Source organism: Cydia strobilella, chromosome 8 (genome assembly GCF_947568885.1).
Source record: "Cydia strobilella chromosome 8, ilCydStro3.1, whole genome shotgun sequence".
Taxonomy (NCBI): Eukaryota; Metazoa; Arthropoda; class Insecta; order Lepidoptera; family Tortricidae; genus Cydia; species Cydia strobilella.
Genome location: NC_086048.1, coordinates 18,000,513 through 18,015,640, shown reverse-complemented (window position 1 = coordinate 18,015,640; position 15,128 = coordinate 18,000,513). Strand labels below are relative to the sequence as shown.

The window sequence follows — 15,128 nt, the reverse complement described above, 5'->3', positions numbered from 1 at the left end:
GTTTTTCATTCATGCGTCACGCTCTTAACAATGTTTTAAAACTAAAAATTGAAAAATAAAAACTTTTATAAAAAAAAAGATAAACCGAATTCAAAAAGGATGAAATAAAATATTATCCTTTTTAGGGTTCCGTGTTTAAGTATATGCGATACCAACTGATATTTTTGAAGTCGGTGCCAAGCCAAGTACTCCAAGTAGTAACAATACCAGTCAAAAATAATCAGCTTTATGTCTATAAATCCCATTACAACTGTACAAATATTATAAACGTGAAAGCAATTATGTCTGCCTCTTTGTTACCTTTTCATGGCTAAACAACTGAACCGCTTTAGCTGAAAATTTGCATGAAGGTTCCTTGAATTGTTTTATATTTTGAAATGTAGTCCTCTGGATAAGCGACAGTCCCAATCCCACACTTGCGTGCTATGACTGTTCAAGAATTAGTAAGAAATGCTCTTTAAAAAAATACGACGACAAAACGTATTAGATTTACACTAACGTGCCGACAAGCATGGTACGAACTGCGCCAAGAAGGTTCAACCGTGTGTTCTGTTCTGAGGTGTACAGAAAGTTCGTTTATTGTCGTCGTGTACGCTGCGTCTTACATAGGCGAACACTCGCGAACGCGACGCGGCACGGCGCGGCCGGCCCAAGGCGTTCGCGTTCGCAACGAGATCGCCCTCGTAGGACACTTCTATATCTATGTATCTTTATCGAATTGCACCAAAATCATTATGAATATATGGTTTAAAATTTGGCTTGGCACCGACTTCAAAAATATCAGTTGGTAACGCATATACTTAAACACGGAACCCTAAAAAGGATAATATTTTATTTCATCCTTTTTGAAGTCGGTTTATCTTTTTTTTTATAAAAGTTTTTATATATTATATATATGGTTGTCTGAGTACCCATAACACAAGCCTCCTTGGGCTTACCGTGGGACTTGGTCAATATAATATTTATTTATTTATTTTTATTTATTTACTGACGTATGTAAATATACACGTCATCTTGATTTGTTGACAAATGATAGATAATCTGTTTATTTGCAATGCAACAACAATGATAATATGTGTTGTGTTTAATTGTGACTAAGCCTACATACTTTTCAGGTAAGATATATAATGTATATAGTATCTGTGATCCAACATGTCATCTGTAATGACGTGATTGTACCGAGTTGCTCATTATTTACATAGGATACATACGAGTATATTATTGATTTAGGCTACATTATTTTGTGCCCCATTCGAGAATAGGCTGAGGTAAGTTTATTTAGCCGACATTGTTTAGTGGCACATTTCGGGGATCTAGGGATTGCCAGCATTGTACTATTCATCTATGGGCTACCAAGGAATTATTCAAAACCTCTTCTAACAAAACTAGCCACGAAAAAGGGAAAAATATGAGCGAGGTTATGTCAGACAGCGGAGATAGGATTATCATATGAAAAAAATTAATATCCTGACCAAGAGGCCGGAATATCACCCTAAAAATACTGACTGGACGGTATTTTTTTCAACAATTTAACGTTTTAACATTACCACGATAGATAAAAGCGCCCATTTAATTCCTTATTCCAAAATCTTTGTGGCCACTAGCCCCTTTAACTCGCCACCATAATAACATTAATGGGTGAATCAACTTTTTCTTGTCACTCGTTGCCACGGTTACGTTCTCCTGGGTCACTCTTAAAACCATAAAGGTAATTAAAATAACCAAACATGCATTTTTGTGGTAGATATAGGGCCTTTCCACTGAGCTACCACTAATAAGCACATTTGTGGATCGTTATACAACATTCCGTCTAACAAACTGTGCTAATATTGTCCCCTGGCTGACGGGACACAATAACAATAAGAAATAGTTGATTCACCCTAATAACCTTTGCCATACTCTGCTCAACCCCAATCGTTTAGCTAGCTTCTAATGGTTAGTTGAGCTTTCTAAAAAACCCTGACACTCATCAAGTCCCCCCGCAATCCTGACGAGGAACCGAAAATCCCGTCACGGGAAATCCTGACATATGTGGTAACCTAACCTAAGTAGTGATGACACTCATGACGGAATAAGTAGTTTAGACGTATATCTCGACAACTATCCTGTAAAAATAGTTGTAAGTCAAGTAAATAAATAACAGTCAGGTACACTTTTTTGCCTATCAGTAGTATACTATAGGCTTATAATAATAAAATATTATCGCTAAAACAACCTACCTCAATTGTGTTAACGTGTCTGAAATTCATGTTAGCTATATTATACAGTTCATCTATCTAAACATGAATGTAGGATTGTCACGTCATTTTAACGATGTCATTAAACACGATAACACGTTTAAATTGCTGATGGTTAGTGCAAATTAGCTGCTTCAAACTGTCACGCGATAAATACATACATAAACACTGCGGTTTGTAGACAATGACTGCTTTATGCGAATAAATTATAATTTTAAATGGAATTTCTTAATTGAATATGCCATAGTGTCTAACCAATGATTTATTATATTATAACTCAAGATATGTTATAGGTGTTACAAGATTGAAGCGCTTACCTTGTGACAAATTGTACAAGTTACCTTTAGTCGCAACTGGGCAAGCGAGAAATGTGCACGTGCTAACGAGCTCCTCGGCCTGGCATTTAGGTTTAGGTGCTTCGACAGAAAATTCCTTTCTTTCGATCCCTCGGCAACAATGTACTACTAGCCAACGTTTCAAAAATATAATATTTACACGCCTCTGAGACTCGGACAATAAGATCTTGTAAATATTTTTGTGAACTCGACCGGTCAAAGTTCGAACGACGTCGTGTCGAATATTCGAAGCGTGAGGTATAAGGTAGGGACAAACTGAGTCCACGCAACGCAACGTATGCAATGCATTATGAAATCTGGACCCTGAAATTTGTATGCTGAGAAACACACACAAACACCATAGACACAACACACACACACACACACCTGCTATTTACAATTAAATAAGTAATAATATGCCTTGATGTAATTTATTTACTAGACCTAAATTGTGATTTATCTTGTATAGATTAAGCTTTTATTTTTATTTAATACTGTAAGCTATATGTATTACTTAGTACAATGCCAAAACTTCAGCGTAGGAAGATGTAAATAAAAAATTGGAATTGTTTTAACAGACTCCACAAGACAGGCCTAGCCTAGTGTGGAGGTCATACGTCAATAAAACAGTATGTATTATTTTTGGTAAATAAACTATTTTTTTTATACTTGTCATTTGCGTTGCCTTGGGCTCAGTTTGCCCCTAATCGATAATCTATATAATATCGTCCCTAAATCGATGCCGATGGCCTATATGTATAAAAGTACTGGTATACTGTGTTGATTTAAATAGTATTATATAAAGGCATCAACAGACACAAAGGTTTACTACCTTGTTTGGTGTCTAGGCCATACCGTTAATACATGTGCAAATGCATCATAAATTTCTTATCATTAATATCATTAAACTGAAATAAACACACAACAGTATTAATTAATATCATTGTTCATCATAGCTCATTACCCCTTTGTTTTTCTAATTACGAGACCAAGTCAAATAAGATTGAGTTAGCATTTATTTTCTACATCAGATAAGATTGTAGTGACTAGTTCTTGAAGCATTTATATTAATGAATGGAACGCGTACAAGGAGTAGCACAAATAGCATTAGTTGTAAAATATCTGTTAGTTTATAAGTTTTTAGCGTAATACTCGTATACTCTGAAGAACAACGAAAACGGGTGGACCAACTATTTTTTGTTGTTACTCTGTCCCGTCAGCCAGGAGACAATAGTAGAACATTATGTACGAAGAAATTGTACACGACCTGTTACTAACACGCTTGGTAGATGACCCTTTATGGAAAAGGTTTGTCCCATATAATTACCAGAAAATGCGAAATTTAGTTTGGTGATTTTAAATGCCTTAAAATCAGGTTTTAAGGGGTGACCCAGGAGAATGTAACCATGGCAACGAGTGACAAGAAAAAGTGGATTCACCCAAACACATTTTTACCTAGAATTTATATAGACGTTTCGCACTAAGTAACCTAATCATTGGAATGGTCTTGAATGAATTTGCTTTGTCAGAACTATTAACACTATATGAAAAACTTAATTGCTCCCGGTACTGGTTTTCTATACAAATACAGTACCCGAACCGGGAATTCCCGGTTCTCGCCATACAAACTCAGTAGTCATACCGGGAACATTCCCTAAGTCCACGCATGACGGCGAATGACGCGATAGAATTTAGCTGGAAATGTGCTACGGCGCGGCGGTACGCCGTAGATATTGCGTGTTCCGCGAAGCGAAAGAGGTAGCTAACTGTTGTTTTGTGGGCGAATCAACTTAGAACGACACTTTTCACGTCACTGGCGTTACCAAATATGTCTTTGGAGTTGCCAATTTTTTTTTAATACTACGTCGGTGGCAAACAAGCATACGGTCCGCCGGATGATAAGCAGTCTCCGTAGGATATGTACGCCTGCAACTCCAGAGGAGTTACATGCGCGTTGCCGACCCTAACACTCCTCTCCCTCGTTGAGCTCTGGCAACCTTACTCACCGGCAGGAACACAACACTATGAGTAGGGTCTAGTGTTATTTGGCTGCGGTTTTCTGTAAGGTGGAGGTACTTCCCCAGTTGGGCTCTGCTCTAGATCTGGAATGACATCCGCTGTCCTGTGCCCTACCACACAAAGCGAGATGTCATTCGCAGTGCCTATACCTCTCTTTTGGACATAGTTTAAGGACATACAAATTATAAAAGGTATATTATATTATAAATAATCGAAATTTTCGATTTAAGTTTAAATGTTGTGGATGGCGACAGATTAGTTAGTGCTGGACTAAAAGTTGATTCGCCATACACCTCTCCAAGTCTGACATGTCATTTGTTTGTATGATTCACACAAATTATACATTATACATGCTAAACCTGCCAACCTGCAGATAAGTCGTCGATTTGGAAGAGCGATGTAGTCGCGTGTTTAGAACATTTAAAACGAAGCCCGTGAGACCGAATAGTTAAAAAACAATATTTTTTATCTTTATCTAGATTCTTTAGTACCGATTTGTTACTTTGACCCGCTTAAACCTGTATCTTGCGGCGCGCTGGCTGCGCTATGATATCTTAGACAAAGAGCGGAAACAATACTGTCCATCTGAGAACAAAAACTGCAAGTGGATCTCCTTGAAACACGACTCGCGTATGAGATGCAAAGACAGTAATACGAGTCAGTGTCAGGTATATTATGTCGGTGGCAAATTAGCATAAAGCCCGTTTGATGGTAAGGTATCACTTACCATTGTCAGTGGACGCTTGGAGTCACATGTGCATGCCGACATTAGGGAGGATGACACAAGTTGAATTTTATAAAAAAATCTAGTAAAATAGATAGCAAATGAGCAATTTATCACAATAATGTGGATAATAAAATAATATATGGAAATAATAGAAAAATACAGGACCTGAAAGTTTCAGTTTGTTTTTTCTTTTACTTCCAAAAAGGAAAAAAGTAAGCGTACCATTCGATTCCGTACATTTTATCCAAAAAAGATTGTACAGCAACTATATACATAAACCATACATAAACGCAACATTTCATCGACAAAATCGCAACTTTTTTATCTTGTCCATACTTCAAAATGGGCTCTCAGTCACGTTCACTTATCGTTTTGTTAGGAGCATTTCGCGAATGAAGTACGACTATCGGACTTTGACTATCATTTCTGACTTCGTATTGCTTTAATGGAATGGGTCCCATATAGACATTTGATTCTTAAAACAAACCTGATAGATTTTATTTATCGTATGGCAATACACACACTTCTTAAATTAAACTTAACATCAAAATTTACAATTCCGCAGATACAAACTCGCGTTTTTGTCAGGTTTTTAAAATCCTCAACCTGATCGATTGATACAATTCATGGATAGGTGTGACTAGGGCCAATCGCCGATCAGTTTATAATAAAAAAAAAATAAAAAAATTGTCATCGAGCCTATTTATAAACATCTGCATTTATTTGGAGAACTGCGCCCTCAGTCTCTTAAGAAAAAGTCATGAGCTCGGTCATTTCAAACTTAATGATTTTCAACTTCATGTTATCTGCACTGAGAGTTCTTATATAGTAGTAGTAGTAGTAAATCACTTTATTGTACAAAAAAAAATGTTAACATGAAATTCATATAAATTTAGGTACAAAGGCGAGCTTATCCCTATTATTTTTAGGGATCTCTTCCAACTAACCTTAGAGTAAATGAGTGCAAAATTCGAATTAGATAGATAGACTAACTTACCGAACGTACAATAATATTTAAAAAGGAAAACTACAATATTAACGTCTATGAATAACTAAAATACATCAATAGCATTATATAGGTACAATAAAATAAATATGTACTAGCATACATAAATATATAGTACTAAATAAACATTATATATATATTCTTATATATCAAGTGCAAAAAAAAAACAATCATAAAAAGAATAATAAAAAGATTAGACTCAACCAAATCACACTTCGTGGGAAAACCAAAGCTTTTTCAGATTAACTTTGAGTATAGTTTTCCTGCTATACCCTTAGATTGTCTGGAAGACAACGATTTTAAGAGATAAGACCGCGTGTTCTTACCTATTTAACACATTCACTGGGGGACCCTCTAGGCGGGTTCTCTGTCCGCAGGCTAGGTATGCTTTGCTACATACGGGTTTTCCCGTGTTGGCTACGCTCGTAGCACGTACGTAGCTCGCGCTGGCAATGACTGTGTTAATATATTTTTTTTCAGTACTTATTATTTATCACTATTTGATGCACTAGAAATAATATTTCGTTAGTTGGAGAACTCTTGGAAGTCTTTTTTTTTAACGAACGAAAATTCGACGAACGTATATTTGAGAAGTTTGAAAGTACATATGACGCGGAGTTTAAAGGTGATTCTTTCCTTTTCAGTGGTTCAATTTTCTGATTAGCTAGGAGATGAACCTGTCAAAACACATTTGCAGAAAAAGTTTTGACTTTGGACTGCAGATGTGAGATAAAATTTTCTTAGGATTTAGTTTGTCATAATTTAAACATATCTATCTAAAAAAACGCGGACAGATCAACAGCAGAATGCTTGTCTTTATTATTTAAACTATCATTTCTATGTAAGTAAATGTGTATAAACATTTCATACGTCTTCATAAGTCCAATTATGACAGGTCATACCTATTTATCGAAATTTAATTAAAGGAATTAATTAGTAATCTCATACATATTCAAGTGCCAATACTGTGCGTAATAGCGAATATAAAGCCAACAGCACTATATTTAATCCTGTGGCTCATTTAAATATCAAAACAATAAGTTTTTAGTTCCACATTCATCACTCGAGAACGCACGGAATGGTGTGGGAGGTGGGAGTACCCATAAATAATGTATTGATGAGCGAATAAGGCGCCTTCATTTGTTTGTTGGTTAAATATAATTTAATGTAAATAAACTGGATCAAAATATAGAGTGAGTGGAATTTGATGAAGGAAGCCGGATATTTACGTACCTACTTAGTGCCAGATGCACCATCAGCTTGACAGACTGGTCGACGTCACCCGGTGCACCGCGGCGGTTTACTATGAAACTTTCCATACAATAAAATTTACCAAACACTTTAACGATGACAAACAGTTTGGTGCAACCAACCCTTAGTTACGTACGTTGGCTCTTTATTTGGTTATTACTAGCATAGTTTATATACGGTGTACTAAACTACCTCTATATATATATATATATATTGTTACGTTTCTTTACATTTAAAACGGATTAGGTAATTACAATTACGGAAATTAGCCACGAGCGACGCTGCCGCCTAGATAATATAATTCATGGATGCTGCTTAAATCATCTGTAAAGATGCACAAGGCCTGATGATGATGATATGAGTAATGAAAGGCATAATAAAAAAAAAACATTGGTAAAGTTTGTAGATTTAAAATAACTAGGAAGAAGTCACGTAATAGATAGGTCTTTTCATCGGAAAACGATTACAAACAGCTGAAAAATTATTAAACAGCCATAAATCATCTACAGCGTAGCGTAAGTAAACATATTTTGCCGCTTGAAAAATAATGCGTAGATGTTACACTACACTGGATAGCAGAGAAAAATGGTAATATTTTTACTATAACTGTAGTATTTGTATATTGCTCTTTACTGCTCCTATGAATCATAATTCGCTTTGATTTTCTATAATTGACGTTGTAAATAAGTTTAGATTGGATGTCGAAATAAATTTTTAAACTGAAATGTTTAGGGTTGACTAGGGCAGCTCTCCTATAGACAAAGTTAGTTGAATCCCTTCCGGATTTAACAAACATTGAGTATTAGGAGTTTTTGAATCCGCCGCAAGGGGAAAAATGCATATAAATACAAATTGCTCATTTAATTCTATTATAATACGCAACTGGTTTATTCTGGTTTAAGAGTAGGTACGATAAGTTTAGCGCTAAACAAAACCATACAACTCAATTAAATATGTGCTATTATCAAATTAACTTCATAACTATGTCACGAAAATATCGAAATAGACGCGCGCGCAACCGGGTCGATCACACAAACAAACACTGCATCTAGCGGCCGCATTGGTTAACTAACGGGCTTACCACACTGATATGCACTTCGCCACTTCTGTGTGCGAGACAGCGCTATGTGCGTATAGAAGGTGGATTTTTTTTATGGGGCGCTGAGGGCAGCTACGCCAAAATGGAAGACATTCCTTAACTTTTAATTAACAGTTGTCATTTGCAGCTGATATCAGAAAAAAATATAGTCAGCGACAAAATCGACCATAGGCCAATCGATTCCATTTCTATACAGGGTGAAAGGCTTCTTAGAGACCAACTTAGGTTAGGGCACTAGAAAAGTTACAAACGAGAGAAAATGTTTTCTGCTCTCAGTTCCCTATTAAAAAAAACCTGTATAGCGATATTAGCGATATCCCGTATACCTAAAACGGATCCCCATCCCCATCCAATATAAAGATATGAAAATAGCTTAAAGGAATTTCACATCAGAAGTATGTACACGTGACCGTGACTAAGGAGAGGTTCGGACAATATTTGAAATATCATCGTTCATATTGTTAACTGAAACTAAACCTTATTGTAAAGACATTAGGTTCACCAATGATATATTAAGAGTACCATGTAATAAATACATTTATATTTGAGATTTTTTTGTAATTAAAACAAGATTTAGATTTTAGTCCGGTTTTTCTTAAACAAGATTTAGATCTTAGACCATGTATGTATTTTAATTATACAAATAAACGCATACTTAAAAAAAACTAGTGCCGGTGTATAATTCCATATATCCACCATTATGGTCCTTCGAGCCGGATTCGCCGTCACGTGCGCGCGAGTGGATATTTCCGAGGAACAAACATTTACTTTAGGCTGAGCGTTTCGCGAGAAACCATAATTATTTCTATTTGAGTCGCTTTGATGAGCCAAATTAAACTTAAATATTAATAGGTACTAATAACGCGTGATATCATAATCTAGATGAGTTATTTTTCGTTTCTTTGTATAGAGGGGTTTGTGAATAATGTTCGTGAATATTTGGGATGTGTCCAGAGAATGCCTTAATTGACATTTCCTGGAGATGCGTGGTGACATCACAGTAATAGCAGTCGGACATACAAAAATACTTAAATTAATTTTGTATTAAGCAGACACGCCTGCAAAGTGCAAAAGATGCTATTATGATTAGAAATAAGTTAAAAGTTGAAACGCCACCACTCTTAATTAATTTAGTATGGGGTGGGGCATCGTTACTGGTGAATTTCCAATATGACTTGGACTCAATAGAGCGCCGGGCTCATAGACTCTTTGGCGATGACCAAGTCAAAGATACAGAGCCTTGAGCATCGCCGTCGAGTCGCTTGCCTATCGGTAATCTATCGGATATATTCCGGGGAGTGCGCACAAAAACTGCACGACTTGATCCCACCTTCCCTTTTCCATCATCGGACATCTAGGCGCGGGGAGCGAATACACCCGTTCGTGGTCCACGTTCCATTTGTTCGCACGAAACGTCCTCCTTTTTGGTACGGAGTTACGGACGGCTAAAGAATGGAATGCGCTCCCGCCATCAGTATTCCCTGATCAATATGACTTGGTCTCTTTAAAGCAAAAGTGAATAGGCTAACTGAACCGGTGAGCTCCATCTTAGGCCCTGTCTTCACTTTCCATCAGGTGTGACTAAGGCCAATCGCCGATCAGTTTATAATAACAATAATAAAAAACTCCGGTAGCCGTTTAAGAAGTGTATCACTTACGGTAGATATCGCTAGGGAGGCGACCTAAGGCGCATATGGTGGAAATATTCGCTGTCCTCGGGTGTAGTCTCGGTAGCTCAATTGGCAGAGTACGGGCTATTGATCCAGTGTCGCGACCTCGAGTCTCAACCGAGACAGTGAATTTTTCCACATTTAACTGAAATATTTACATACTTTCAGACCAATGTACTGTTTGTAGTGTATGACGTTACAAGATTTGTAACAAGAAGCATGTTTTTGGCTTCCCGCACATAGCATGTGTGAATTGACTGTGCCAGGATTTATTGTAATTGTTATGATGAACCAAGATTGACATATAACTTAACCCACGCACCTCGTGTTCAATATTCTAGATCCATATTCAGTGTAGGTACGGCCAAGGAATTTAATTTCAGTACCTTTTCGTACCTTGTCAGTGAAATAGTATGAGGTCCCTAGCGACTTTCATATTGATTGTCACTGTGTCAAGGTACTCAAGATACGATATGGTACGGAAATTAAATTCTTCGACTGTACTTTGAACATACTGTCATACAAGGAACAGGTTTTTTTTTTGTTTATACTTCCCGGTTCTCTCTTAAGTCCACAGCAGTGGAAGTTACCTAGTGTAAAGAGTAGAAAACACACTCATCACTCATTTGAACTTCACAAAGTCCGTTGGTCAATTCAACGATTTTGACAGCACAAACTGTGCAAGTGTTATTTATACGTCATAATTTCATAGAAGTTTAACGTTTAAAATAATTCGGGGCCATCAAAATCGCTGCAGACTTATCTTGGTGGCGGGGCCGGCGGAGTATTTTGTATATAGGCTTGATTTTTCTAGGCAACTCTACTTCTGGGAAAATCAAATACAACCCGAAACCAACAGATGGCGTTGTTTGATTATCTCCGACTCGGCAATCCTGATATTAAGCACGTCTTCGGGTGATCCTAAACCAGGCGTGGGCAATCTTTTGAAAAGAAGAGCCAACAACGAAACTTCACTAGTTTTAGGAATATTAAAGGCCGTAAATATTGTTCAGTCCTCTGATTTCTTCAAAGACTTGAAGAGACACAAGTCGTATCGTGTCGTGCCTCTTAAAGAGTAGTGCTGTTCTCGAGATATTACCAAAGATGGTACTTACTGCTCGTGGTCATCTAGCCGGCGGCGCACGACGGCGGGGCTGGGCGCGAGCAGGCGCTGCGTGTCGGGGGCGCAGGCGCGCGCGAAGGCCGCCGCCGCCTCGGCCGCTTCGGCTGCGGCCGCGTCGTCGCATAGCGATGTGTCATCTTCCGCTGCGGCAAGCAATACTTATTGTGAATTTAACTATTATTCATTACTAATATTATAAAAGCCATACTCTGACTGTAATCTACTATCTGGCTATCACTTCTTTTTTTTTTCAATTTTGGCGTGGAGTATGGAGAAGGAGATAGATTGAATCCCAGAGATCCACATGTGATCTTTAACACGTAAATTATCCTTTGACGCTGACGAAATCTCGGAGAAAATCTATAAAAAAAAACAGAATATGTATTCTTACGTAGTTGGACTAAGCCCTTCAGTAAATTGAATAAGACAACATAAAGATAACACGCCTATGTCAATAAATAAAAAAAGTCATTTCATATTTCCGCAATAATAATGTGGGAGATAAAATTAAGTTTAAAAAGTAAACAATCAGTGTCAAACCCTGCAATGCGCCACTGATATGACACAGTATCCTGTTTGATTATGATAGGCAGTTGACGTTAAGAACTGTTCAAATATTACTAAACGCGTGTCTTTCTTTCGTATCTAAGATTGTATAAACATGATAATTTACGGTATTATTAGGTAGTAAATATTAGTGAAATAAAACTATGAAAACGGATTATATCGCGTATATTGAATTTATAATACATCATTGGGATGTATTATAAATTCAATATACGCGATATAATCCGTTTTCATAGTTTTATTTCATGAGTAACTATCGCGGTAACCGAAGACAATATTAAGTAAATATTAGTGTTATATTTGTAATAGTAAACGCCACAGGAGGTGTACATGTAAATTTTATCTTTATTAATTATAATTTTATTTGTTACTAGCGACCGGCCCCGGCTTCGCACCGGTAGTTTAACAAATTTACACAAAACCTCTACAAATTAAACATATCCTATCCACTCTATCAATTTAAAAAAAACCGCAACAAAATCCCGTTGCGTAGTTTTAAAGATCTAAAGCATACATAGGGACAGACGGACAGACTGCCAAAAGCGACTTTGTTTACTATGTAGCAAAGATAGATATAACTCCGTAATAGATGGATAGTCTAAGGAAAAAACGTGCCTCGAAAATCAAGAAAATTTGACTCTCGATCAGAGGGCGCTACTAACTTTGGCCTACTGTCGTATAGATGCCGTTGACGGTTTCGTTTGTTATTTAACAATTTTTACGCATATCAGTGAAAGAGCATGGGTTAAAATCATAAAAATAATTAATGCAAATAAAAAAATTCATTTATCCATATTTAAATACATTTTATCGTATTTGTATAAATCTTCATTTTTAGTTTTAAAGTGTGTCGACAGATGGCAGTGAATTTACTGAGGTTACAAAATTTACTATGACAGTACCGCTATAGTATAAGTTACTCTATGCTATGTAGTGAAGATTACTATATTATTTTTAAATGATTTAATATACTCATTCCTTGCTATTTATTGTCAAACTCAAATGATTTATTTGTAAACATAGGTAACAGTGTTGTGTCAAAAACAAATGCTAAGCATCAAGCCTAAATTAGTATAATTATAGTGTGCATTTTTAATTTATACTGTTTCGTTAGGTGAAACACAAAATTAAACAAAAGGCAACCTAGTTTTAGTACTAGTGCGGTTCACTAACTCTTAGTTTGTGATTAATAATTAGATAGTGAGTTTTTCTTGTCAACTGACAACTTATAGTTTCATCCAAACTTGTTGGTTCTTATAAATGGCATGTAGTTACTACGTCCTTTTTACCGTTACCAAAAATCTTTGTTAATTAAGTCTTGTTACGTTGCAGTTCATTGTTCCCAATACGGACAGCACAATAGAACTCTGATAAGACATTTCATCAACCAAATACGTATAGAATAGAACTGACAACAAAGCATCCACACTAGACATCACGTCACTTACGGTCGTACACGAACGCCGGATTCAGCATTATATCAGTTTCTGAACGCACCCAAAACAAAACATGGCGGGAAACAACTGTCAATGTCACTCGCTAAATGTCAAACGCGTCCGATATATTAACAATCGCATTGTTTTGAACCTCATTTGAACAGTTAGGTATAGAAATTGCGTAGAGCTTTAGTTCAAAGACTAAAACTTTAAATGGAATAAATATCTTTCTGAATTTCTGATACAACACACTACAGTACTACAGCACTGACCGAGACTGTACTAGTGTACACTATTAAGTCCTAGATTATGGTCCGTTGTATGCAAATCGAGAGAAATAACATAAAACTGTGATCCCGCCGATTAGTTCGGAAAAACTGCTTGCTTAGAAAAATGTGCTAACGTTATCTTGGACAACGCGGTGTAATAAAGTCACGTTCACAACGATAACTATTATTATTATTTTTTTGGTAAAATAAAGGCATAAAAAAATAAAAATTTTGTTATTTTTGGAATTGGCAAAATGTTATTATGATCTTGCCTGTGGAAAGAAAAATACGATTAATTAGGTTACTGCAGCCTATTTACCTACTTTCAATAAAATAAAATAAATATTTATGTACATTACACTTGCTTGATGTAGTTGAGTGCGTTGCCGGAGTAGTTAGAATTGAATACTGAACATTTATTAGAAAAACTTCTGGGTTTATATACTACCTAGTCGGCTCATAAGTTCTGTCATATACATAGTATCAAATAAAATCAAAAGTTTAAGTTTATTCCGTATAATTTGTACAGCGTTTGAAAGCTTATAAACTAGAGAATCTAAATGTATAACATTTATTCAAAATGACCGCCATAATTATCTACACAGGCTTGAAGTCTTCGTGGCCAGTCGTCAATGGATTCACGCACCACTTTCATGTCGATATTGGCCACTGCCGTAGCAAGAGATTTTTTCAGCGAGTCTAGATTTGCATGAGGTTTTGAGCACACCTTTTCCTCTAAATACTGCCATATTTTATAGTCTAAAGGATTAAGATCTGGGCTAGAGGAGGGCCAATCTTCATGCCGTATAAAGTCGATTTTATTGGAGGCGAGCCAGGCTTGTGTAGACTTTGCCTTATGGGCTGGAGCAGAGTCCTGCTGGAAAACCCAATGCTGGTTTAGAAACATCGTATGGGATAGTGGTTTCACAATATTAGTCAACACCGTGTCCTGGTACACTTTGGCACTAGTTTTTACTCCTTTCTCACAAAAATGCATACTAGTGACGCCCGCATAAGAAACTCCCAGCCAAACCATCACAGATGAAGGGTGATGACCTCTTTGAATACGGGGAATGCTATTAGACGCTTCTTTACTATTGCGAGCGTACACTCTATCATTTTGTTTATTACAGTTTTCTTCTATGTCAAAAATTTTCTCGTCCGAAAACAGTATACAACGGTGCTTATTTTTAGCGTACTTCTTCAATAAAGCTTTAGATCTTTTAAGCCTTAAAGCTTTAAGCCGACCATTGAGAAGATGGCCAGTTTTTCGTTTATAAGCACGAAGTCTCAGGTCTTGATTAAGCACTCTTTTCACCGTGTTTTTGCTCAAACCCATCTGGAGGGCCATAACTTTTTGTTTCCTAGCGGGATTTCTGGCAATGCGTG

The 15,128-nt window shown here is 36.6% G+C and overlaps 1 protein-coding gene across 3 annotated transcripts in view; it reads right to left on the bottom strand.

The window, feature by feature from the left end:
• Nucleotides 1–15,128, bottom strand: part of LOC134743751 (protein GDAP2 homolog) — a 130,276-nt gene that overhangs the window by 38,652 nt on the left and 76,496 nt on the right. For all 3 annotated transcript variants that reach the window (XM_063677394.1, XM_063677393.1, XM_063677395.1), the window contains one exon: nucleotides 11,460–11,610. In XM_063677394.1, coding sequence (XP_063533464.1) covers nucleotides 11,460–11,610 — 151 coding nt within the window. The remainder of the gene's footprint in view (nucleotides 1–11,459; nucleotides 11,611–15,128) is intronic.